This window comes from Cervus canadensis, chromosome 5, assembly GCF_019320065.1.
Source record: "Cervus canadensis isolate Bull #8, Minnesota chromosome 5, ASM1932006v1, whole genome shotgun sequence".
Lineage (NCBI taxonomy): Eukaryota > Metazoa > Chordata > Mammalia > Artiodactyla > Cervidae > Cervus > Cervus canadensis.
In genome coordinates, this window is record NC_057390.1 from 63,084,227 (window position 1) to 63,108,529 (window position 24,303).

The 24,303-nt window shown below is 38.6% G+C and overlaps 1 protein-coding gene across 1 annotated transcript; it reads right to left on the reverse strand.

The window, feature by feature from the left end:
* Positions 1 to 320: 320 nt before the first annotated feature.
* On the reverse strand, positions 321 to 24,065 carry CNRIP1 (cannabinoid receptor interacting protein 1). The gene is made up of 3 exons (XM_043468925.1): positions 23,507 to 24,065; positions 20,362 to 20,512; positions 321 to 1,320 (listed from the first exon to the last, which is right to left on the reverse strand). The coding sequence occupies exons 1-3, from the start codon at positions 23,683 to 23,685 to the stop codon at positions 1,156 to 1,158; spliced, it is 495 nt and encodes a 164-aa protein (XP_043324860.1). The 5' UTR covers positions 23,686 to 24,065; the 3' UTR covers positions 321 to 1,155.
* Between the last annotated feature and the right edge of the window lie 238 nt (positions 24,066 to 24,303).

The following is a 24,303-nucleotide window of genomic DNA, read 5'->3' on the forward strand; positions in this document are numbered from 1 at the left end:
GTCACACAGAGTCAGACACGACTGAAGCGACTTAGCAGTAGCAGCAGCAGCAGCCTCCCTTTTTAGTATTCTGAAGGATGCCTGAATTCAATTCAGGTAAGATGGTTCTTTGGGACACTAGTCCACCATCTTCTTGGGTTGCTGGCTTTCCAAATAAAGTTCTATTCTTTGACCCCCGACACATCGTCTCTTGATTTATTGACCTGTCACGCAGTGAGCAGTACCAATTTGGACTCGGGAACAGTCTTAGTAGAGCTGACCTGAAGCAGAGGTCTACCTACTGAACAGATATTGCCCAAACTAAGAAAGTAAGTCAAGGATGATTTTCAATGTCTTTATTAAGAAATATCAAAAGTTGATTACATTTCCATACACAGTTTTACAAAGTTCGAGTGAAGGGGAAAGTAGGGAGGCCATCAGTATGCCTGTTTGGACACCACAATCACTTTCCAGAAAGGTAACCTTGTCACTTTTGGTCACCTTAACAGTGGTCCACACAAGGCTCTTTCCTACTTCCACTAGGCCACAGCACAATACATCACTTGAGTTCTAATAAGGTATAAATACTCAAACATTTGTCCTTTTCTTCTGTCATCATCCTTCCCTGAAAAAGCCAAGCTGTTTATAGAAAGCACAATATTTGAGTCCCATTGACTGCTGTTTGCATCACATTTTCACAAAGCCTGCTTTGAGAGTTGGAAAACATTGCAAGTTACATGTTACCATAGCACACTTGGGATGGAACCCACGCACATTGTTATTTTTTATTTAACATTTAACAAAAAAGAGGGAAGCACTCAACTTGGAAACAGAACAGCACAGTCATCACTGGAGAAGTTAAGTGCGGAACAGGGCCTGCAGATTCCACGAAGCTCCTTCAAGAGGTCACCAGGGTGACCAAGAACAACTGGAGGCAGGGATATCAATACAGAATACAGAAAGAGAGCCTCTTGGGCAGGGAACATCACAATCTTTTGTGTCAGGGATATTGCAACAGAGGGGAATTACACTTTCAAAAATAATCGGGGCTAGTGGGTCCTTGGCACCAGACGGGACACTGGCAATGGTTTGGTGTGCCTCGGTGAAGCCTTGTGCTGGGTTGTCTAAAAGTGGATCTCTGATGAGACTGTCCAGCAGCATCAGAAAGTGCTATCTTCAGAGGAAGGACTCCTTATTCACCCACATGAGACTGCGGGTCTCGTTGGGCTTGCATTCGTACTCAATGACGGAGAAGGGACTTCCCCACTGGCAGTGATCTCGCTTGTGGTAATTGTAGAACTTGACCTGCCACATTGTCTCGAAGGTCCCAATGTCAGTGAACTGAGGGAAGAGAAACACACCCCATCAAAAACTCATTCTGCCACTAGCAATAGACAAGAGCTGATGTTCCTGGAAGAGGTGTAATAGGGAAGAACAAATCTGACTCCATATTAGAGCTGTTTCTTTTACTTTAACCTTCGCATTCTATTGTTTTTGCTTCAAGGTAAGAATGTTACCTGAAATACACAGGATAGCCCATTTTCAAGGTTCTGACTTTTAAGAGTACAACACTTTTTTATTCATATAGAGGTAAAATGTTGCAGAACCGAGAGTAACATTCATCTTGTTGGAGGTTTACAGGAACATTGTAACCTGACCGATGTGGACTGTGCAAGAACAGATTCCTGCACCAAGAGGTTTGCAATGACTAACTCTCCTCCTCCCCACACTCTGCCCCTCACGTTTCAGTAACCAGTATAATCACTCCGGGCTCCTGTGATAAAAGCTTAGGCCTTTTACTGTAATGAATGATCTTCCTTTATTACAAGAGAGATCTTCCTGAAAAGCTATCTGTAAGTCATTTATTTCTCTATAAAATCATATTCCCATTACACTTATTGCATTTGCTATGATATTGCCTTCATAAAAATAACTCTCCAAATGTATATGTTTCCTAAATTGAAGTTCTGGAAACCACTCTTAGAATCTCAGAATTTCAGAGCTTGCCACAGAAGGGAGATTGGGAAGAGAAGAGGAGAAATGGTGTTTAATGATTGCTTTTGGTTTCTGTTTAATAAAACAGTTGTACAAAATAACATGTGTCCAACATGACTAAACATAATATACAACTGCCCTCTCATCATTAATTTCAACTCCACGAAAACCTATTTTATTGAAAGCATTTGCTTGTTAAAGATGCTAACTTTCAAGTACTATTGAGTGTTTATAAGCCATGCCCATGCCTCAGGTTTTGATTATACATTATCCAAAGTCATAGCTTTGGATATGTGTGACTTACACATAGAAAAATTTGTATAAGGGATACTCCTTGCTCTCAAGAAATCTGCCACCTTCTTCCAGAAGACAGGCCCTGAAAACACCGCACAGAATTCTCCAGAGTCATGAGCACACAATTCTCATGTAGCTGAGAAGAGGGTACAGAATACCCTAGAGGCCACTGGGCAGGGGCTCAAGTGGCCTGCGGGGTAGCCTGACCCTGCCACCGTCTCCTGGAGCTATTTAGGGGACCTGGCATTAAACAGCATGATGCCTGCTGTTATTTTCTCCTCTGACCCTCCCTTGTCATGGGAGGAGACAGGGACTGACTTAGCAGGTTCTTAGACTTGTCAGGAGCCAGAAGACGTGGAGGGGGGAGGGCAGTGAGCAATAGAAGCCTTCTGCTAGCGGCTGCCACAGGGGAAGGGTGATCAGGTGCTTCCCAGATAGCTTTCCAAGATGCTTTCAAAATTATATCCTGCACCATTGCCTCATCTTGTTAATCTGATCCCAAAACAAGATTTGGCTTGCCTTTGGAAAATTTGCTTGACTTGTAACAGTGGATGATGTACCTTGAGTCCACAAATCTTCTCTCAGCTAAGAAAATGAAGTCTCTCTTTGTAGAAAGTCATGACTTAAAGACCTGTGTACAAATATGCAGCTTTATTCACAAAAGCCCTAGACTGGAATCAACCCAAATGTTTCATCATTTACCTGCTGATAGACACATTTGGTATATCTACTAATATAAAAAGGCTTTTTACTTAACAGTAAAGTAGAACATACTGATTCAGGCAGCAATAAGTTTGGATTTCAAAGACATGCTGAAAAAAAAAAAAGACAGGCTGAGCAAAAGAATCCAGACCCCCACAGAATATATGTACTATATGAGTCCATATATGTATGTACATATATATGTATATCTATGTAGTTTATAGTGATAGAATGCCAGGCTCCTTTGTCCATGGAGTTTTCCAGGCAAGAATACTGGAGTGGGTTGCCAGTTCCTACTGGCAGGGGATCTCCCTGACTCAGGGATTTAATCTGCATCTCTTGTGTGTCCTGCATTGCAGGTGGATTCTTGACCTGCTGAGCCATCAGGGAAGCCCCAGAATATAATCTATGCTGAGAGGAAATATCTGTGGTTACCTCGGTTACCTGAGGTAGGAGGAGGGGATAGATAATTGATGAAAATGTGCCAGAGGCAACTTTTTGCAGGTAACGGAAACATTTTACATCTTGATTGGTGTGGTGGTTACAAGAGCACATGTACGTGTTTGTTAAAACTCATTGATCAGTATACTTAAAATGGTATATTTATTATATGTAAACAATGCAACAAAGTTGATTAAAAATAAGAAATATTGATTTTTAATGAGCAACAAGGAGACAGGTATTCTTAACCCTGCCAGTGGGAACTGAATTACACAGCCTTTTGGAAGGGTAATTTGTCTCTGGAAGGACTGATGCTGAAGCTGAAACTCCAATACTTTGGCCACCTGATGCGAAGAGTTGACTCATTGGAAAAGACCCTGATGCTGGGAGGGATTAGGGGCAGGAGGAGAAGGGGACGACAGAGGATGAGATGGTTGGATGGCATCACTGACTCAATGGACATGAGTTTGAGTAAACTCCGGGAGTTGGTGATGGACAGGGAGGCCTGGCGTGCTGCGATTCATGGGGTCACAAAGAGTTGGACACAACTGAGCGACTGAACTGAACTGAACTGAAAGCTGTGAATATACTTGGGTATAGCAATTTCACTTATAATTTATCTTGACATCACAGTGTTCAGAATAGTGAAAAACTGAATTATAAATTTCCATCCATAATTCATTATGGCATATCTATATAGTGGAATACTATGTAACAAGTCTAAATGTAAATATTTAAATAAAAATTTTCTATTATTCTGTATTGTTACCTGAACTAAGCAGAGTACCAACAAGACTGTCTAGCATTAATTTCATTAAAATTATACAGGACTTTCCTGGTGGTACAGTGGTTAAGAATCTGCCTGCCAGTGTAGGGACAGGAGATTGGTCCCTGGTTCAGGAAGATCCACATGCCGTGGAGCAACTAAGCCCATATGTCAGAGCTAATGAGCCTGTACTCTAGAGCCTGTGAGAAGCAACTACTGAGCCGGGGGCCACAACTACTGAAGCCCATGCGCCTAGACCCTAGGCTCTGCAACAAGAGGAGTCATAGCAATGAGAAGCCCGTGCACAACTAGAGAGGAGCTCCCACTCTCCGCAACTAGAGAAAGCCTGCATGCAGCAACGAAGACCCAGTGCAGGCTTGATAATAAAAATTATAATAATAATAATAATAAATTATAATATAATAATAAATAATTTAATAATAAAAAATTATACATGTTAATGCTGATGGAATAAGTTTCATTTTCTTCTATGTACTTATTGGTACTTTAAAGATTTAATGATCAAATTTTACTTTTATAATCAGAAAAAAATGTTAAGCCAAAATTGTATTTACAAGTTTTACCAAATAGCTAATATCCTTAACATAAAATATGTTAAGAACTACTAAGAACATTTGGATAAAACTGAACAGTTCATTAAAAAAATTGGCTAACTCTGAAAAATATTCAAATGTAGTCATATTAGTAATTAAAGAAATACAAACTTTCAGAGTTTTGTAACTTGTTCACCTATCAACTCAGCAAACAATTTCAAATACCAGAAGCAGTTTAAGCCTAAAACTTTAGGAAAGTATTATGAAAAATGGTGGTATATCTGTACTCTGAATATGTATAACCACTAAACAGAAATTTCGGGTTTTTTTTTTAAATGTATTATTTATTTAGTTTTGGCTGTACTGGGTCTTCGCTGTCGTGAAGGCTTTTCTGTAGTTGTGGTGAGTGGGGGCTGTGCTTTGGCTGTGGTCCCCGAACTTCTTACTGCGGTGGCTCCTTGTTGGGGAGCATGTGCCCTGGGGCGCGTGGGCTTCAGGAGTTGCAGTGCATGGGCTCAGCAGTTGTGGTCGGTGGGCTCTAGAGACAGGCACACAGGCTGAGTTGCCCAGTGGCAAGTCGAATCTTTCTGCAACAGGGATTGAAACTGTGTCTTCTGCATTGGCAGGTGGGTTCTTTACCACTGATCCACCAGGGAAGCCTAGGAATTTAGTTTTAATGATGACAGAAGATGATTAAAACAATGTTAACAGAAAAAAGATGGATGAAAATGAGCTCAAATACACTAAGATGTATAGAGAAAAGAAAATGGAAAAATATTAACAAGAGTTCCCAAAGAAAACTTTTTCTAGCTTTCTACTTAAATTTTCTGCAATAAATATGTTACTTTTATAAGCAGAAAGAATATTTTAAATGGTGAGATGGATCTATCACCCCTGAAAAATTAATACAAATATCCCTCAAACCCTAGGGATTTAATAAAATCTATTAAGGATACATAGTATGAAGTATGATACAACTTTGTTTATAATACCACCCTTAAGTGGTAATAATAAACTGATATCTCATTTTACAAAACACCGAGATGACTTACTATTATTTTTGACCAATGTAGGATACTGTACATTTTAAGTGCAACTGAATTAAGTTCTAAAAATATTTTATAAACACCAACTAAACTTTCGCAGGAGCAGCTTGAAACAAGCTTAGGTAAGTGGGAGAAACAATACTGAGGCCTTTTTGGAAATAGATATAAATAAAAGTTAGTCACAAAAACAAACAAAGATGATTAAGACCACAGGCAGTAAACAAAAACAAAAGCCCTTAAGGCACTACACTTAATATCTGAGTAACCTTACAACTAAGAAAGTCTCCATCCAAGAATTCTCAGTAACACAGTAAACCAAAACAGAAATATGTTGACAGCAAGTCACAGCTAAAGATTCTACTTTGTTTCTCTTTTATTAATGTTGGACTCAAGGTCATGTTACAGTAAACTTAACTGCTGCTGACTAGGCATGTATTTTCCTCTCTCCCACATCTTAATTGTTTTAACTTCTCATAAGCGCCCTTTCTATTCTTCCTTCTGGAGCTCTATTTCCTGGCCATCTCCCTAACTCGGGCTTTCTTCTGTTCTGGCTAAGAACAGATGGGGTCTTCAAAACTGACATTGCTTTTGAAGAACAGAAACAACTACACAGCTTTCTACCCGCTCCCAACCCATCTGTGCCTTCCAAGGAAAATTTACCCAGGCAAGCTCCCCAGTGATGCAATTAGACACAGGATAATTCTGTGCATTTAATAGCTCTCTTTTTTAAAATACACAGTTACTATCCTTTATCTCATTCAGTCTTGTGTCTGGTTTTAACATCTCCATTTTGTGGATGAAAGAACTAATTCAGAGAGGTTAAGTGAGTTGCTCTAGTACTGTGCAGCCAGCTAGTGGTAGGAGCAAGTCAAGAACCTAGGTTTCCTAATTTTCATCCAGAAAATGATAACCAGTGTACAAGCAAATGAGCTACAAGCTACTGAACAGTGTTTCTTTTTTCTCCCTGAATGAGAAGAATATCTATGAATTGTCACGTGTAGAATGTTTTAGGATGCCACTACAGACTGTTTGTATCTCCCCCAAATTCATATGGTAAAGCCTAAATCCCCAGTGATAGTATCTGGAAGTGGGGTCCTCTGGAAGTAATTATGGCAGGAAGATGGAGCCCTCATGAATAGGATTAGTGCCCTTATAAAAATAGACATGAGAGGGATGATCTGTTTTTCCCTTCCTTCATGTGAGAACACGGTAAGAAAGAAGCTGTCTGTGAATCAAGAAGACTGTTCTCATCAGACACCAGGTCTGCTGGCACCTTGATCTTGGATTTCCGGCCTCCAGAACTGTGAGAAATAAATATCTGGTGTTTAAGCCACCCAGTCTATCGTATTCTGAAACTGACACTCTACTATATACCTGGACATTTTACTTTAGTGTTCTTACAAGTTACAAGCCTTGGTACACTTCTATTTCACAACCAATGTGAAGGGAAACCCATCAGATTCTAAGGAGAGGAGACTCATTTGTTGTCCTCAGTAACAAGTGAGGAATCTTGACTTGTTAATAAACAGTAAATATTTTATTAAAAAATTTTTCCTGTTGTGTTGGGTCTTTCTCACTCTGTGCGGGCTTTCCCTAGTTGTGGAGAGCAGGGGCTACTCTCTAGTTGCAGTACATGGGCTTCCCATTGTGGTGGCTTCTCCTGTTGAAGAGAAAAGGCTCCAGGCACAAAAGGCTCTGGGCGATGATAGTTGCAGCACTTGGGCTTGGTAGTTGTGCTGGTTCAGTAGTTGTGGCTCATGGGCTCTAGAGCGTGGGTTAGTAACTGCAGCACATGGGCTTAGTTGCCCCATGGCACATGGAATCTTCCCGGATTGGGGACTGAACTCATGTCTCCTATATTGGAAGGCAGATATTTAATCACTGTACCACCAAGGAAGTCCTGAAGAATTTATTTTAAACAATTTCTGTGGTGGTCTTACAACCATATGATCTAGAATCCCCAGAGTACTTCTCTCTATTCACCATTCTACTCAATTTCACCAGTGACATGTGAAATTCATCAAGAATAAAGTGATGCAGAAATTCATTGACTTAGGAGCACAGAATCAACTTACTGTATTGATAGAGACATGACGTTACTTTATTAGTAAACAAATTCAGTTTAAATAAGCATCTGTGACTTTTACTGTGGTCTGACCTACCAATTCCTACTGGATTCTGAACATCTCTATTCCTGTACCATTTGAAGTTTTATTAGTAAATCCTTATTTTCCATTTCTCTTAGCTGAATAGATAGGGCTAACAGTTCTAAGTCTTATAAGTATGCTTAACTTCATAAGAAATTGTTAAACTTTTCCAAAGTGATTGTGCCATTTTACTTTTCCACCAGCAATATGAGTTTCAGTTGTTCTATTGATACATTCTCTCCAAAAGCTGACATTGCCAGTTCTTTTAATTTTAGCTAGTCTAGTAGTAAGAAGAGCAATAAAGAGCAAATAAAAAAGCAATAAAGAGCAGAAACCAATGAAACAGAAAAAGGAAAAACAGTAAAGAAAAACTCATGAAACTAAAATCTTCTTAAAAAACTATCTTTAAAATTGATAAATCCCAGCAAAACTGAGTAGGAAAAAGAAAGCAAATTACCAATATTAGGAATGAAAGACGCTATCACTATTGATCCTACATTGGTAACAACATGGAATCCTTAGATTAGGATCCTTATACCAATATGGGCTTCCCTGGTGGCTCAGTGGTAAAAAATCTGCCTGCTGATGCAGGAGACATGGGTTCAATCCCTGCATTGGGAAGATCCCTGGGAGAAGGCAATGGCAACCCACTCCATTATTCTTGCTCAGGAAATCTCAAGGACTGAGGAGCCTGGCAGGGTGCAGTCCATTGGGTTGCAAGCGTTGGCCACAACTTAGAGACTAAACAACAACATATACCAATACATTTGGTATACAAATGTACAAATTCTTTGAAAGACACAAACTATCACTAAATCTCTAACTACTAAAGAAACTGAATTTGTAATTAAAATTCTTACCAGGAAGACAATTTCAGGCTCAGTGGCTTCAATGATAAATTCATACACTTAAGGGGAAAATACTGATGCTACATAACAGAGGAAGCAATACTTCTCAATTCATTTTGTGAAGCCACTATTACCCTGATACCAAAACCTGACCAAAATATTATGGGTAAAGGAAAGTTGCAGACAAAAATTCCTTATGGATTTATGCATAAAACTTACATATAATTTTATTTGCTTGAAATATTAGTAAATCAAATCCAGCAATACATAATAAGGATATTACATTGGAGGTTTATCCTCAGAACTCAAGGATGGTTCAATATTTGAAAATCCGTGTAATTTGCCATATTAACAAAATAAAGGAGAAACACTATGTAATCATATCAATAAATGCAGAAAGAACATGTGGTAATTCAACATCCTTATACCTTATTTATACTTATACCATCCTTATTTATACCTTTTACCATCCTTATACTTTATTATCATATATAATAAAAATTCTCAGCAAACTAGGAATAAAAGAAAAGTTCTTCAGTCTGATTAAGGGCCATTAATAAAAAAACAATAGCTAACATCACCTTCAACGTTAAGTGAACCGAGTCCTTTCCCTATAAGATGGAAATAAGGCAAGGAGAGCAGTTGCTTCTATTCCTGTTCAGCACTGTATTAGTGGCCCTAATTAAGGCAAGAAGGGGAAAAAGGGAAACAAAACTTTCAATTCACGATAAAAATGTGTGCAAAAACTATGAAGCAATTAACAAGCAAATTCAGCAAGTTTGCAGGACTCAAAATCAATTTAGAGTAAATCATATTTCACAAAGAAATACACTAGCACTGAACTAGTAGTATTATTTTTTAATATTTGGCCAATTTTGTGGGTGAAAATTGGCCTTGTATTATTTATATATATATATATATATGTATAATAGTGAAAGTCTTTTTTTAATATTTATTGATGATTTGCATTCCTTTGTGAATTGCCTCTTTATTTTTTTTTGCTTATTTTTCAATTTCCTATGTCCTTCTCTTTCAATTTCCTATGTCCAGTAAGGTTCTCTTCCTTACTGGTTTCTAAGAATTCTTTATATATGAAGTAACAGATTGTGCCAAAATATTAGAAAGAGTTGACAGGAGGAACACATTTTATGTTTGGGAATGCATGTGTAAGGCCACCTTCCCGCACAACACAGGTTCACAACAAGCTCATGTACTGCTTGCCTCATTCCTCCAAACTCCCCCCAGTCTCTTGTCTAAGAGGGCCAACCAGAAGGGGAATAATGCGATGACTTATCATAATGCAGACAGAATCTCCCTTTGGGCTCTCTCCTTGAAGGGACTAAGTAGAGAATTAGTCCCATTAAAATACAAGTCAGCAATACTCCTTGAAGTGGGGGTGGGGGTGGAGAGCTTTTAGAGTTGGGTGTTGTTGTTTAGTCACTAAGTCGTGCCCAACTCTGTTGTGACTCAATGGACTGTAGCCTACAAGGCTCCTCTGTCTATTGGATTTCCCAGGCAAGAATACTGGAGTGGGTTGCCATTTCCTTCTCCAGGGGATCTTCCCCACCCAGGGATGGAACCCACATCCCCTCTGTCTACTGTACTGGCAGGCAGGTTCTTTACCATTGAGCTGTCGGGGAAGCCCTTAGAGTTGGGTATCATTCATAAATTCCTGTACCAGGGCCTCTGGAATTATGTGAATAAAGAGATCACTGCCACTAATCTAAGTCAGATGGCATTTGATAACATCCTGAGTCCAGCTTCAGGGCTGCAGCATTGTCTGCACAGGCAGTGGTAAATCGAGGCAACACTGCTTAACCATCCATGTTATAAACAAGCTTTTCACATGTCACCAAGTATCATTTGCCTTTTAAATTGCCTTTTAAGGAAAATTTAATTTAACTTTGTTTACAACATTTAACAGGAAATCTACATTTATGTAACCAGAGTTTTCCATTTTTAATCTTTGGATTTCTTCCATTTTTACCTTTGGATTTCTTCCATTTCTTTTAGGTTTAGATACATCTTTTTCATTTTGATTTTTTTACAAAGTTGATGCTTTAGAGATAATCTCATAATCCATCTGAAATATTTTTTGATCAGGAAAGAAGGAAAGGCATCAGGAAAGAACAGAGCCTCCCAAATAGCCAAGTATCCTAGCATCCTTTATCCAATGTTTAAAAATCTAAGAAACTATCTTGAGATAACCCTAGACTTATAAGAAGTTGTTTTGGTGTACCTTTAATTCAGCTTTCCTTGCTAGCTTCACCTACTTGATTAATTGAGTTTACCTGGACATCTCAAGACTTCCTTATTACTTATGTAAGTGGTTGTGTCAGCAATGTATAATATTTAAGCTTGACAGAAGTTTTGTCATAGGATAGTGTTAAAGCATATGCAAAGCTTTCATCACAAAAATGAAATTTTCACTTAACATTTCAGCTGCTTGATCAGGAAAACTTCTAATTTCAATTAATGCTAATTCTAATTTCAGCTGTAATTGAATTAGCCTATCACTGATAAAATACAGATGCATGGCTAATGCTCAAACCAAAAGCTGTATGATCATTGTTGGAACAATCAATCACCTTCTTCTTCTAGAGTAGAAATTATATTTAAGGACCTAGGCTTTATTGCTTGGACTCATAAAATGTGAAATACCATTTTAAATCTTTTGGAAATGATGTGCGGTATAAACATAAATCAAATTTGAATTAGAGGAAAGTTAAATCACATAAAATCTAAAATTATGGGAAACCCAAAATAGACTGTTAACTATGAAAAAATAACCATCTTCATTTTAAAAGAAAAAATCATAATAGAAAATGAAAAATTTTAGTGTAATTGTATTTCTACACAATGAAAAATAAAATAAAGCAAGAGTAAGAGAAATAGGATAGATATGACAGATTTTTTTCTTTATTAGGAGTCTGATTTAAGAAAATAATTTCCAACAGAAGCATTGACAAAACATGAAAGAACAATCTATAGAAGAAACAAAATTAAATTGACATGTAGAAATGTTCATTCTTGTGATAGTGAAAAGTAAACTAGAAAATCTATTACATTTGAAGTAATTCTCAGTGATGTCATAATTATAACAAAGTCAGTAGGCTTCTTCATTGCTAGTAACATTGTAAAATAGTATGTACAACTTAAAAAAAAAACACCAAAATGCCATATTGGAGAACAGCCTTAAAGATTCAGTTCTTTTGACCAAATATTTTTACTCAGATTGAAGTAGATATATATATGTATGTATATACATATATAAAATTTTACATTATAGCACTTTTTATGATGGGACAATCAATATATCTAATATCTGGGTAAGTCTAATCATGATACATTGTGATAGAGTCTTATATTACCATTAAAATTTTTAAAATATGTAGAAAGTTGGACAATATATATTAAAAATGATTGCAACTATAGAATGTATTTATGTGAAAGTTAATCTGAAAATGAACCAAATCAAAATGCAGGGATTACTGGTGCTTTAAAAGCTCACATTTCTGAATCTTGTCTTGATATTTCACAGTTTTTTAAAGAAACATGCAAATCCCTTGAGATGCTGGGATGCATAGCCACACTTCTCAGCATGCCTGTACCCAACCAGAAAGGAATCCTATATGGATTTGTTGGATTTCAGTCCTAGTTGGTGTCATCCTAAATGACAGTATTTGAGAATCTGACTTCTTCAGCAAACAACTAGTATCATACCCTAAGGGTAATTTTATAATTTTTATACCATGTTAGGGCTGACAGTAGTCTTAGTGATCAAAGAGTAGAATTCACCTATTTGTATTAAAGAAACAGGCCCACTGAGTTAAGCTTTGCCTGGGATCACAGTTAATTGTGGGGCTTCCCTCATGGCTCAGATGACAGAGAATCGTCTATAATGCAGAAGACCTGGGTCAGGAAGATCCCCTGGAGTAGGGAATGGCAACCCACTCCAGTATTCTTGCCTGGAGAATCCCATGGACAGAGGAACCTGGCAGACTACAGTCCATGGGATTTCAAAGAGTCGGACACAACTGAGGGACTAATACAGAGTTAATTATAGAAGAAGATGACATCCTAATACCTTTATAACTTCCAGTTTTAATTCTGACATTCTAGAGGTTTCCTAAGGCACCCACACCACGGATGTTTCCCTTGATAAAGTATGTAAATTTAATAATCCAGGAACTTGCTGCTTAACTGATTGTATTTACCTGGATAGTTCAAGGTTTTAGTGTTGCCTGTGAGAATATGGTATGTCTACACTTTTTAAAAACTTGAGTCATAATAATGGTAACTTAAAAATGTCACAGGATAATGATGAAATTAGCTGAAAGCTTCACCAGTGGAATGAACATTTGAATTCAATACCAGAGCTGCTGACATAATCAGAAAACCTCTAATTTCCATTGTTTTCCTGAGAATCAGCCTACTACAAATAAAACACAAATGCATGGCCAATGCTCAAACCTAACGCTATGTGATCACTGCTGGAACATTCAACTATCAATCACCTGCTTCTTCTAGAGTAGAAATAATATGGAAGAATCTAGGCTTTACAGATAGAACTCAGGATTCTTGAGTTAGAGCGTAGAAATTCTTTTCCCCACAACATACCCCAAAGGTATTGAGTAACTTAAAAGCTCTCCAGCCTTTTAGCAGGTACCTGGACAGGCAATCCAGACTTACTGTGAGTAATAAAATCTTTCTTTTAATGGATATGTCTAAATTATACTCATACTAAAAAAAATACCGTATTTCAGTCTTATTCAAAATAATGTAGATGTTCTTAGTTTACCAATCCAATTAAGAAGTTTTTAACTAAGTTCTAAATTGTTTGTTAATCGTTCTTCCTAGTGTTCTTTTTAAACTTACAGCAAAAGAAGTATGACTTCACACCCTTCTAAAACCAGAGGAAGTTATAGCTCTGCTCCCCTCAGCCCATTCTGGCTCCAGGGAGAAGGTGGGGAAGGGAGGTCTCCTCTCCTGTTCTGTGACCACCTGAATGGGATACAGTCTCATCTACTGTGACTGCCTCTGTACCTGACCCAGTGCTCAGCACCAGTTCAGTGAAAGAATGAACAACTTAAAGTCAGCTCACTGGCCTTTTGAGCTCTCATTAGAATTTGATACATGGCCAATAGGCACATGAAAAGATGCTCAACATCACTAGTAGAGAAAGGCAAATCAAAACTACAATGAGGTACCATCTCACACCAGTCAGAATGGCTAACATTAAAAGGTCTACAAATAAAAAAAAAAAAAAAAGGTCTACAAATAACAAATGCTGGACAGAGGGCAGAGATCTGTACACCACTGGTGGGAATGTAAATTCGTGCAGATGCTATGGAAAACAGTATGGAGGTTCCTGCAAAAAAATAAAAATAGAGTTGCCATAGGATTCAGCAATCCCACTCCTGGGCATATGCCCAGACAAAAGTAAAGTTTTAAAACATACATGCATCCCTATGTTCAAGCAGCACCATTTAGCCAAGACATGGAAACAACCTAAATATCCTTTGACAGATGAATGGATATAAAGAAGATGTGGTGCATACATACAATGGAATATTACTCAGCTATCAAAAAGAATGAAATAATGCCATTTGTAGCAACTTGGATAGACCTAGAGATTATCATACTAAGCAAAGTAAGTCAGAAAGAAAAAGACAAATACCATATAATATCACTTACATGTGGAATCTAAAATACTATACAAATCAACATATCTATGAAACAAGAACAGACTCACAGATATAGACAACACACTTGTGGTTGCCAAGGGGGAGAGAGAGTAGGGGAGGGAAGGAAAGGAAATTTGGGATTAGCAGAGGCAAGTTATTATATATATAGGATAGAAAAACAACAAGGTCATACTGTATAGCACAGGGAACTATGTTCAATGTTTTATGACAAACCATAATAGAAAAGACTATGAAAAAGAATATATATATATAGTGTCTTCCAGGATTTTCCGGAAAATATATAAACATATATGACTGAGTAACTGAGCTGTGCAGAAGAAATCAACACAACACGGTAAATCAGCTAAACTTCAGTAAATTTTAAAAAATAAAAATAAACATAAAATTCTGATATGCATTTCCAATTTTGCTTCCAGTTAATCATTCCTTTAACTCTAATTATTGATACATATGCTATTCTTGACACACTAGAATAGAAGGATCTTTGATATAAAAGAAACTTATTTTGATCCACCAGCCCTTTACTGGATATGAGACCTTCAAATATTTTTTTAGAAGTCTAAAAATACCTTTTAAAATGTGTTTCTGTAGAAATGGATGGTTTTCTCAGAAAACCAACTAAAACAGACTCAATAAAATCTTCAAAGCCTCTCCAAAGGCAAACTTATGGACTAAGTTGAAAGTTATGGATATTCTTTCCAAATATCTTTACTTTGGATCCTGACTTTTATGGGGAAATTCTGTCAGACTTTCAAATAACAGCTAAATCATACACCATGTAAACAGTTTCAGAACATAAACTATGAAAATGTGCCCAATTCATTTTATAAAGCGATTAACTCTAACACCCCATGTTAAACTGTGAAGACCTTCTGTCCTTTGCCCATTTCCCCGTCTAATCTACACATTGCTACTAGACTGATTTTTAACAACTGGCAAATCTTATCACTGTTACCAGGTAATGGAAGTCCTACATTGAAATGTTTTTTAAAATGGTGATAATAGTGGGGTGGAACTGTTGGATGAAACTTACAAAGAGAATTATAAAATCTGACAAAATGTAAACAAAAGCTATTTGATGCCTTTAAAAAGCAACTTGCTTGAAAGCAAGACAGAAATCAGAGTTACTCTTGAAGGATCTCAACTCTAACAATTAAGAACCGTTCCTGTGGTTTTTTGCCTGAGGATGCTCCCCAATCCCAGGCAGTTCTGGCAGAAGAAAATAGCAGTTTTATCTACTGGAAAAGGGAGAAGAATGTCCTGGGCTGGAAGAGCAGCTGGAAATTTAGGGAGAAAATCCTGAAAGCAAGAAAGCTGCAGAAGAGGTGAGACCCAAAATCTGACTATGACTCCGCCATAATTCTACAGGCTAATCGCACGTATAGGCTGCTGGGAGGGGGTTTTTCCTGCTTGAAAAAGCAGACAAACCAGTAAAGAGTCTATTTCCCCCCACCAAACAACAGAAGTTTATTGTTTCTAGTTCAAGAGGTTGGTGGTGGTTTAGTCGCTAAGTCGTGTCTGACTCTTCTGCGACCTCATGGACTATAAGATGCCAGGCTCCTCAGATGTCCCAGATCAGGGTGTTAGCAGGGTTGATTTCATCTAAGTGAAGCATCTATTCTTGAAAGAGAAAGTTATGCTGAATAAGATTTGGAAGTTTGCTGCCTTTTTTTTTTTTTTTAAATTGAATGCATTCCCAAACCTGAGAAGTTGGAGTCTTCATGGCTTGAAAGTACCAAAGCAAACGGCTCAGGACTGGTAGAAAAACTGGAAATTTAGAGAAACCTCAGGGTAGATGGATACCAAAATCTTAGTGTAAACTGTCCGATTCCATAGCTGACTGCTAAACTCCACTGAGACAAAGGGGACCAGGCTAGAAAAGCAGCAACTGGAAGTTGAAAAAAAAATTAAGCAGAGATTTCAGCTGCTGTCCTGCTAGAAAGACAGAATTTGCAGCTTCAGTCCAGGAATGTAACTCAAAAAGAAAATAATCCTCAAAAGAATAAAATAAACTAAAATCAATAATATACCATCTATAATATTTAGTTTCTAATCAAATATTATCAAACAAGTAATGAAAGCATGACCCATATTCAGGAAAAAAGTCATTCCTGCTCTAATCGGGGCTAGATACTAGATTTACCAAATAAATATTTCAGACCAGCAATTATAAATATGCTCAAAGAGGTAAAGGGGTATATGGTCAAAATAGGCAAACAGATAAGGAACCTTGAGAAATGGAAACTACAGAAAATACAGATAAAAATTCTAGAGCTGAAAAATATAATGATAGAAAAAAAATCAGAAAACAAGGGGCAGATGAAAAAAACAGTGAACTTGAGTATATATCAATAGAAATTATCTAATTTGGAGATCCATAAAAGAAAACTGGACAAGACCTTAAAGACCTGTAGGATAACACCAAACTGTCCAATGTGTAATTGAAGCACTACAAGAAAGGGAGAGAATAAAGTTGAAAAGAATTTGAGGCAAAATAGTAATTAAAAATAACTCAAATTTGGTAAGAACATTAACTTATAGACTCAAATTCTATCTCTGTGTATATAACCTAAATTAAAATATTTTAATGCAAACGAAAGAGACAATTCAGATAGGACTGGAAGTCAATGAAACAGAAAAATGGGTCAGTGAAGCATATGAAAACAAAACTGGATTTTGGAAAAAGCCAATAAAATGGGTAAATCTCTAGCTAGACTGGTTGGGGATAAGGGAGGAATGGCAAATTATAAACATAAAGAATGAGTGGACATTATTAGAGATCCTAACATATCAAAGGATGGTTCAGGGTTCTTACCAACAACCTCATGCCAACAAATCTGACAATTTAGTTGAAAAAAATGAATGATAATCAAAGACAAATCACAAAAATCAACTCAAGAAATAAAACCTGAATAGCCCGTTATCAAAGAAGGAAGTTGAATTTGTAACTCAAAACCTTTAAATAAAATGAAATGCACGCCTTTATCGGTGAATTCTAACCAACATTAAATAAAAATAATATTTTAATAAGAATAATATAAACTCTTCCAGAAAACAGAAGAGTGAACAACTTTCAAATAATTTTATTATTATTCTGATACCAAAACTAGACAATGACAATACAAAAAAAGAAAACCACAGACCAATATTTCTCAGGAACACAGATGTAAAGTCCTCAATAAAATGTTAATGAATCAAATCCAGTCATATATACAGGGAGCATACCATTGACCAATTGGTATTTATCCTAGTATTCAATAACTCAAAGTTGTTTCAACATTGAATAAACAATAAAATCTACCAGAGGATAAAGAAGACATTATATGATCATCCCAGTAGGTATAAAAAGAATATTTGAAAACATATGACACAGTCATATTTTTTTAAACCTCTCAGGAGAATTTTAGTAAATTAGTGGTAGAAGGGAACTTCATTAACCTGATAACAGGCATTTAATAAAAAACCCTACAGCTAACATCGTACTTAGTGTTGAAAAACTGAATGCTGTCTTCCTGTGATTAAGGAACAAAGATGTCCACTCTCATCAATTCTACTTAGCATCAAACTGAAGGTCCTAGGCATTGCCATCAAGACAGAAATGAAAGGAATATGAATTGAAAAAGAAGAAGAAAAACTGTTTATTTGCAGAAGACATTATATCAAACATGGAATAGCTTAAGTGTTCTACAAAAAAAATCCTGAACAACTTATTAGGATTAATAAGTGAGATTAGCAAGGCCTCAGAATTCAAGATGAATATAGAAAAAAATAAATTTTATTTCTATAAATAGTAAACCACCATATATAATAGTGCTTAAATATGAAATACTTAAAGAAAAATTTAACAACATGTGTATAAAACCTGTACAGGAAACACTGTAATGCATTATAGAGAGAAATTAAAGAAGACCTAAATAAGCAGATATATTTGTGCATCAGAAGACTCAATATTAAAGTGTCAAATCTTTTCAAACTGCCCAATTTGCAAACCCAATTAATATTCCAGTTCCTGAAGAATTGGAGAATAAACTGACAAGTTCATGCTAAAATCTATATAACAATGCCAGGGACCTAGAATAGTCAAAATGACTTTGAATAAAACAAAGCTGAAAGATTTCGGCTATCCAATTTAAAGACTACAATATAGATCATGAAATAAAATGTTTTAGCTCATGTAGGTCTTTTGCATTTCCAAACTTAAAAGACTGATATAATTAAGTAGGTAAAGTAACTAGAATTCTTATACATTGCTGGTAAAAATATGAAATGGTACAACAATCAGGATATTTCTTATATGGTTAAACATATACTTACCATGTGATTTGTTAAATCTTACAAACCTCCAATGGAGTCCCAGAAGCATGAAGATAAATTCAATAAGCAGGCCCTCTAACATCTGAGCTCTGTTTACCTCTCCAGTTTAATCTTTTTTTAAAAAATTTTTTGTTGGAATATAGTTGATTTACAATGTTGGGTTAAATCCATCTTAATCTTAAGTCAGTCTCTACCTCACTGTCTGCTCAAGCTATGCTGGGTTACTCATTCCTTGAAACACATTTTGCTCTCCTCCAGCTGTTGATCTTTGTAGCTCCTTTCTCCTCAAATGTTCCCTCTTCTCTCAGCTCTTAAGAAAGCCATCCCTTAAATCTTCGGCTAGACTAAGAGCCCTGGTATATGTCCCAAGGGTACCACTACTTTTTTAGCACATTTTGTACAATAATAATTATTTACTTTATTATTGATAATCTTGTATAAAGTATGTTTTCCTCCTCTACATTAGAAGCCCTATGAAGCCAAGGATATCTATTCTGTTCACCACTCTTCTCCCAATACCTGATATATAGAGGAAGTCTTTACATATTTGCTGATAAATCAAACAAAACAACTATAAAATTAAAAATTAAAACCCTTAAATATTAGCATTTTCAATGTAATAACATATTAAAAATGATAAATGACATTAAGTAGGGTTTCTTTTAAGAAATAAAGAGAAGTTTAGTATTTTAAATTATTTCCATAGATAGATAAAGGAATGAAATGAAATTCAACACATCTCCCAATTATCTCTTAATGAACCAGTAAAAGGATGCTTTAACAAGATAAATATTCAAAACTAACAGTATATCTAATAGTGAAATGCTGGAGATAAGGATTATCACTCTTAGTGGAAAATGTTATTCTAGAAACATTAGCCAATGCAATAAGGGCAGGAAAAAAAAAACAACCCAGAAAATGACACAATTAAATGTATTAATAGATTATGATTGTCTACCTGAAAAATCCAAGATCACTGAATGAAGAATTTTAGTAAGCAAGTTCCGTAAGGTGGCCAATTATAAAATACACAAACATATACTGTAAAAACAATGCAGCAGTGGCATAAGTATAGGCAGATCAATGGAACAGATAACAAAAATGTAGGGAGAGAATTATATTTTTGTCACAAAGAAATTACTGTAAAACTGATCATTGGAGAAGCATGGATTATTTAATTAACCGTACTGAGACACTGAGCTTCCCAGGTGGCTCAGGGGTAAAGAATCTGCCTGCCAATGCAGGAGATGTGGGTTTGCTCCTGGGGTTGGGAAGATCCTCTGGCGAAGGAAATGGCAACCTACTCCAGTATTCTTGTCTGGGAAATCCCCTAGACAGAGGAACCCGGCAGGCTACAGTCCATGGGGTCACAAAAGAATTGGACATGATTTAGAGACTAAAACAACAACTGGGACATTATGAAAAAATATATGAAACTATGAGCTGATATAACACTTCATAATATTTGATTTTATATCCTTTCTTAAGGGAAAATAGTGATTATTTTCTTTTACATGGTTTCCATTTGCTTTGGCATCACACCCCAACACTCCCAAGCAGACCTTACCGGCATGGTGATCTGGATGGGCTGCCGTTCTCCACTCTTGGTTGGGGCCACACCTTCTGTGTCATATGTTCCCGTATATACGATTCTGTCCCCATCAGGCTCTTTAGACTTCAGTTCCAGTGGGACAACCACACCACCGATGGAAATGTTCCTGCAATGGACTTGAGTTGACCATATATGGTAGAAATTAGCTTAGGCACCCTGTCCTGGTGTGGACCATAACCCTGGGCAAAAACCATACAGGGTTGGCTAACAGAGACACTGTGGTGTGATAGAAAGTTCTGAAACTTTAGGGAGCTTGTCTTTCCCAACTAACCAGTCATGTGAACCTAGATCAACTGTTTAATCTCTCTGGATTGACATGAGTATTCTCATCCAGAATACTTGTACAAGGCTAAGTCAGATTCTGTCAATGGTCTTCCTCTTTAGTTTCTCATCTGTGGAACTTTTAAAAATCTAGCTATACCCAGCCTATCTCAAACACTTGGCTTGGGGTGTGGTTTGGGCATTTGTAAGTTTATTTTAACATTGCAGAGGTGATCCTAATGCACAGGTAGAATTCAGAACCACTGAATGAGTTCTCTAATAATTTTTTTTCTGTTCCAACAACAGAACATTAGGGGTCCCATGATTTGGGGGGTACTCTTCCTCAAGCCAGGCATATACCAAAAATTCTCACTGCATAATTTCTTCATGTGAGGGTAATGGTTCTTTTTTTTTTTTTCTCTTTTTTTTTTCTTCTTTTTTTTCTTTTTTTTTGGGGGGGGGGAGCCTGGAGTGCTGCAGTCCATGGGGTCACAAAGAGTTGGACATGACTTAGCAACTGAATAACATCATACAGTACTATATGATCTAAAGAGCTTGTTAAGGTCTATTAAATACACCTAAGGAAACCAGCTTGAGATGCATTTAGTCAGACACTACTCCACACATCGTCAGGATCCCAGGACACAATGCCTCCAGGCCCCATAGGTGACTGAGCCCTGTGACATTCACTGCTGCTACTGTTGACATTTTCATTCTGTAACTGCGAACCTCAGCTGATTCTTAAGGAGGTCACCTAGATTCTTTTAAACATGACAAGTATCATAAGACCATGCTACTTACACTTTGTCCAGGCAATACCAAATGGTCAATGTAATGATCTTTTTAGTTTGTACAAATGGAGAATAAACATAAGCAAATATTTAATCATTTAGCTACTTATTAGCCTGATGAGGGCAACAATTATATTTGACACCAACTTGGGTTTTCTCCTCTTGACTTACCACAAAGGACAATAGCATTAAAGTGATTTGAGGGGGGAGAAGAGGCCATGTTGGAGAATAAAAAGGCATTTACTATTATGTTAGGAGTACTACATGTTATCTCATTTAATCTCAACTACTCTGAGAAATAGATTGTAGGGTCTCCATTTTATTTATTTATTTTTTCTTTTTTTTAATTTATTTACTTATTTTATTTTTTTATTTTTTTTATTAGTTGGAGGCTAATTACTTCACAACATTTCAGTGGGTTTTGTCATACATTGATATGAATCAGCCATAGAGTTACACGTATTCCCCATCCCGATCCCCCCTCCCACCTCCCTCTCCACCCGATTCCTCTGGGTCTTCCCAGTGGAGTAATGGTTCTTGAAGTGTCATCCCTGGACCAGCAATGTCAGTATCACCTGCCAATCTATCAGAAAGCAAATTCTTAAGCTCCACTCTAGTGCTAGAGTTTACTACATCTACTTAAGGTGAGGTTCAGTCATCTGTGTTTTAAAGAGCCCTCCAGATGATTCTCATGTACATTCAGGTTTGAGAACCACTGGTTAGGGCATTGAAGCACTTTGATAAAATTAAAGTATAACAAGAAAAAAAGTTTTTTCATTAACACAAATTTATTTTTAGATTAACTTGAAAAATAGAGAACTATCCTGAGGGAACTAGACCAGGTAACTTGATAGAAGGGTTTGCCAGGAAAGATGGGTAAGGAAAAGTCTAGATCATATCTAGATGCACAGAACACTGGGAAATGTGAGAATCATGGATGCTTGGAGCTGCTGGGGATGCTGACAAGTAAATGGACCAAGAGCATCAGAGTCAAGCCAGGTTTGATTCTAGGTCTTTCAACGAGAGCTTGGCACCTAGAAGGCCAATACAACTTTGTTGAGTTAAAAGTCTACTGGCCGACACAACTTTGTTGAATTAAGGTCTACTGGGGAAGACTTAAGCTATCAGCCCTCTCCACCCCACCTTCTGAGCTCAGCAAATGGTAGTAGATACAATACGGGGTGGTTTCTTTCCTCTTTCCACATTAGACTTCACACCATGCTTAGGCAGAAGCTGAGAGGTAAAGGACTCCACCTCTTATGGTAAAGGATACTTCCCCATAAGTTCCTGCACCCTTCCTCACTGACTTTCTAGCCTGAGGTTTACAGGTTACAACCACCTCTGATAGCAGAGATGAGATAATTCCTGCCACACACAGACACACACACAGATACACACACACCACCATCCTTTTGTTGTAAGGATGTTGCTAATCCCATCACCAGGCTGAACAGACAATTCAGGAGAAAAAGAAACACACCAGGCAAGGGAAACTAGGCCTAAGCGGGGAAGGCTGCCCTCCGTCTTGCTCTTCCAGCCCCGGGGTTCCAGGCTCATAATGGCTGATGGATGAGTGGCGAGCATCCTTAAGAAGCCCCAATAATCAGCCACCCCCAATTTTATACCTCATTACGCAGCCTTTCTGCCTCCTTCAGTCTTGCAGAACCCGGCGGAGATGAACCGGAATTGCGGTAGGTGAAGCCCAAGGCGAGCTTCTCCCCTCCGCCCCACCCCGGCCGCCTGAGGGTCCGCATCAATGGCTGGACAGAGGGATGAGAAATTTACAAGAAAAAGCCCCCGATCCCCTGGCTTCCAGTTGCAGTATTAAACACCTCACCCTTCGAAGCGTGGAGGGAAGCGAGAATAGCGAAGGAGATGACCTAGGGAGCAGAGAGCTGACCTCATACCTCCCCCCCGCCACAAAATCTCCTGGGCCCTCCCGGCGAGGTGAGAGGTGCCCGGGAGAGGCTCTGGCTGTGCCGGGAGCCTCGGTCCACCCAGCGTATCCCAAGACAGGCCGGTCAGCCGCGGCGCGCGCCCGCACTCACTCGACCTGCAGCGTGGTGGGCTTAATCTTCACCTCCACCTTGTAGGAGGAGCCCGTGAGCAGCTTGATGGTGCGGTTTTGGCCGAAGCGCTGCCCGTCCACCTTGTAGAAAACCGGGCCGTCGTTCGGCTGGATGCGCAGGGCGATAGACAGGCGCACGAGGCCCGGCAGGTCTCCCATGGCTGGGCGCGGGCGGGCGCGGGCGGGCGCGGCGGCTCCGGGGGGGCGGAGGACTGAGCCGGCGGCGACCGGGCGGCTGGAGCGCGGTGGGCGGAGAGGAAGCGCGGGGAGGGAGAGGGAGGTGGCGGAGCGGTGGCTGCCGCTAGGAGCCCGAGCCGTCACGGCCGGCAGCCCCGGCTTCCCAGGAGCAGCTCCCCAGGCTGTGGTCCCCAGCCCCCCTCGGCGAGGAAGCGGGCCCCAGGGACAGCTCGGAGGTCCCGTGCTCCCACATCCCCCACTCCCCGAGCCGCGCGCTCCGCGCACCCATGGGTCTCACTCCGGCCCGCAGGCCGCGCGCGGGCCGATCCGCGCAGCTGGAGGAGAGAGAGTTAATCCTGTTTACGCATTACAATCCCCTTCAGCGGGGGAAGCGGACATTTAGACTCCTCCTAGGGCGGCGCGGGGCGGGCGGAGGGGAGGATGGGGAGGGACGGGGTAGGTCCTGGGTTTAAGAGGCACTACATCCAGCCGAAGACCTCGGAATCTGGATATCCCCTCGCACAGCGAAGGGCTGTGGACACCGTTTCTCGCGAATCTGGCCCCAGCCAGGCAGGAGGAGGCTGAGGGGCCAAAGCGGGG

Bases quoted from the DNA above. Each gene is read 5' to 3' on its own strand.
- CNRIP1 (XM_043468925.1), bottom strand. From the start codon at position 23,685: ATGGGAGACCTGCCGGGCCTCGTGCGCCTGTCTATCGCCCTGCGCATC. The intron at 20,513-23,506 runs GTGAGTGCGGGC...AGTCCATTGCAG, and splicing joins CCCACCACGCTGCAGGTCGA to GAACATTTCCATCGGTGGTG. The intron at 1,321-20,361 runs GTAAGGTCTGCT...CTCTTCCCTCAG, and splicing joins CCATCCAGATCACCATGCCG to TTCACTGACATTGGGACCTT.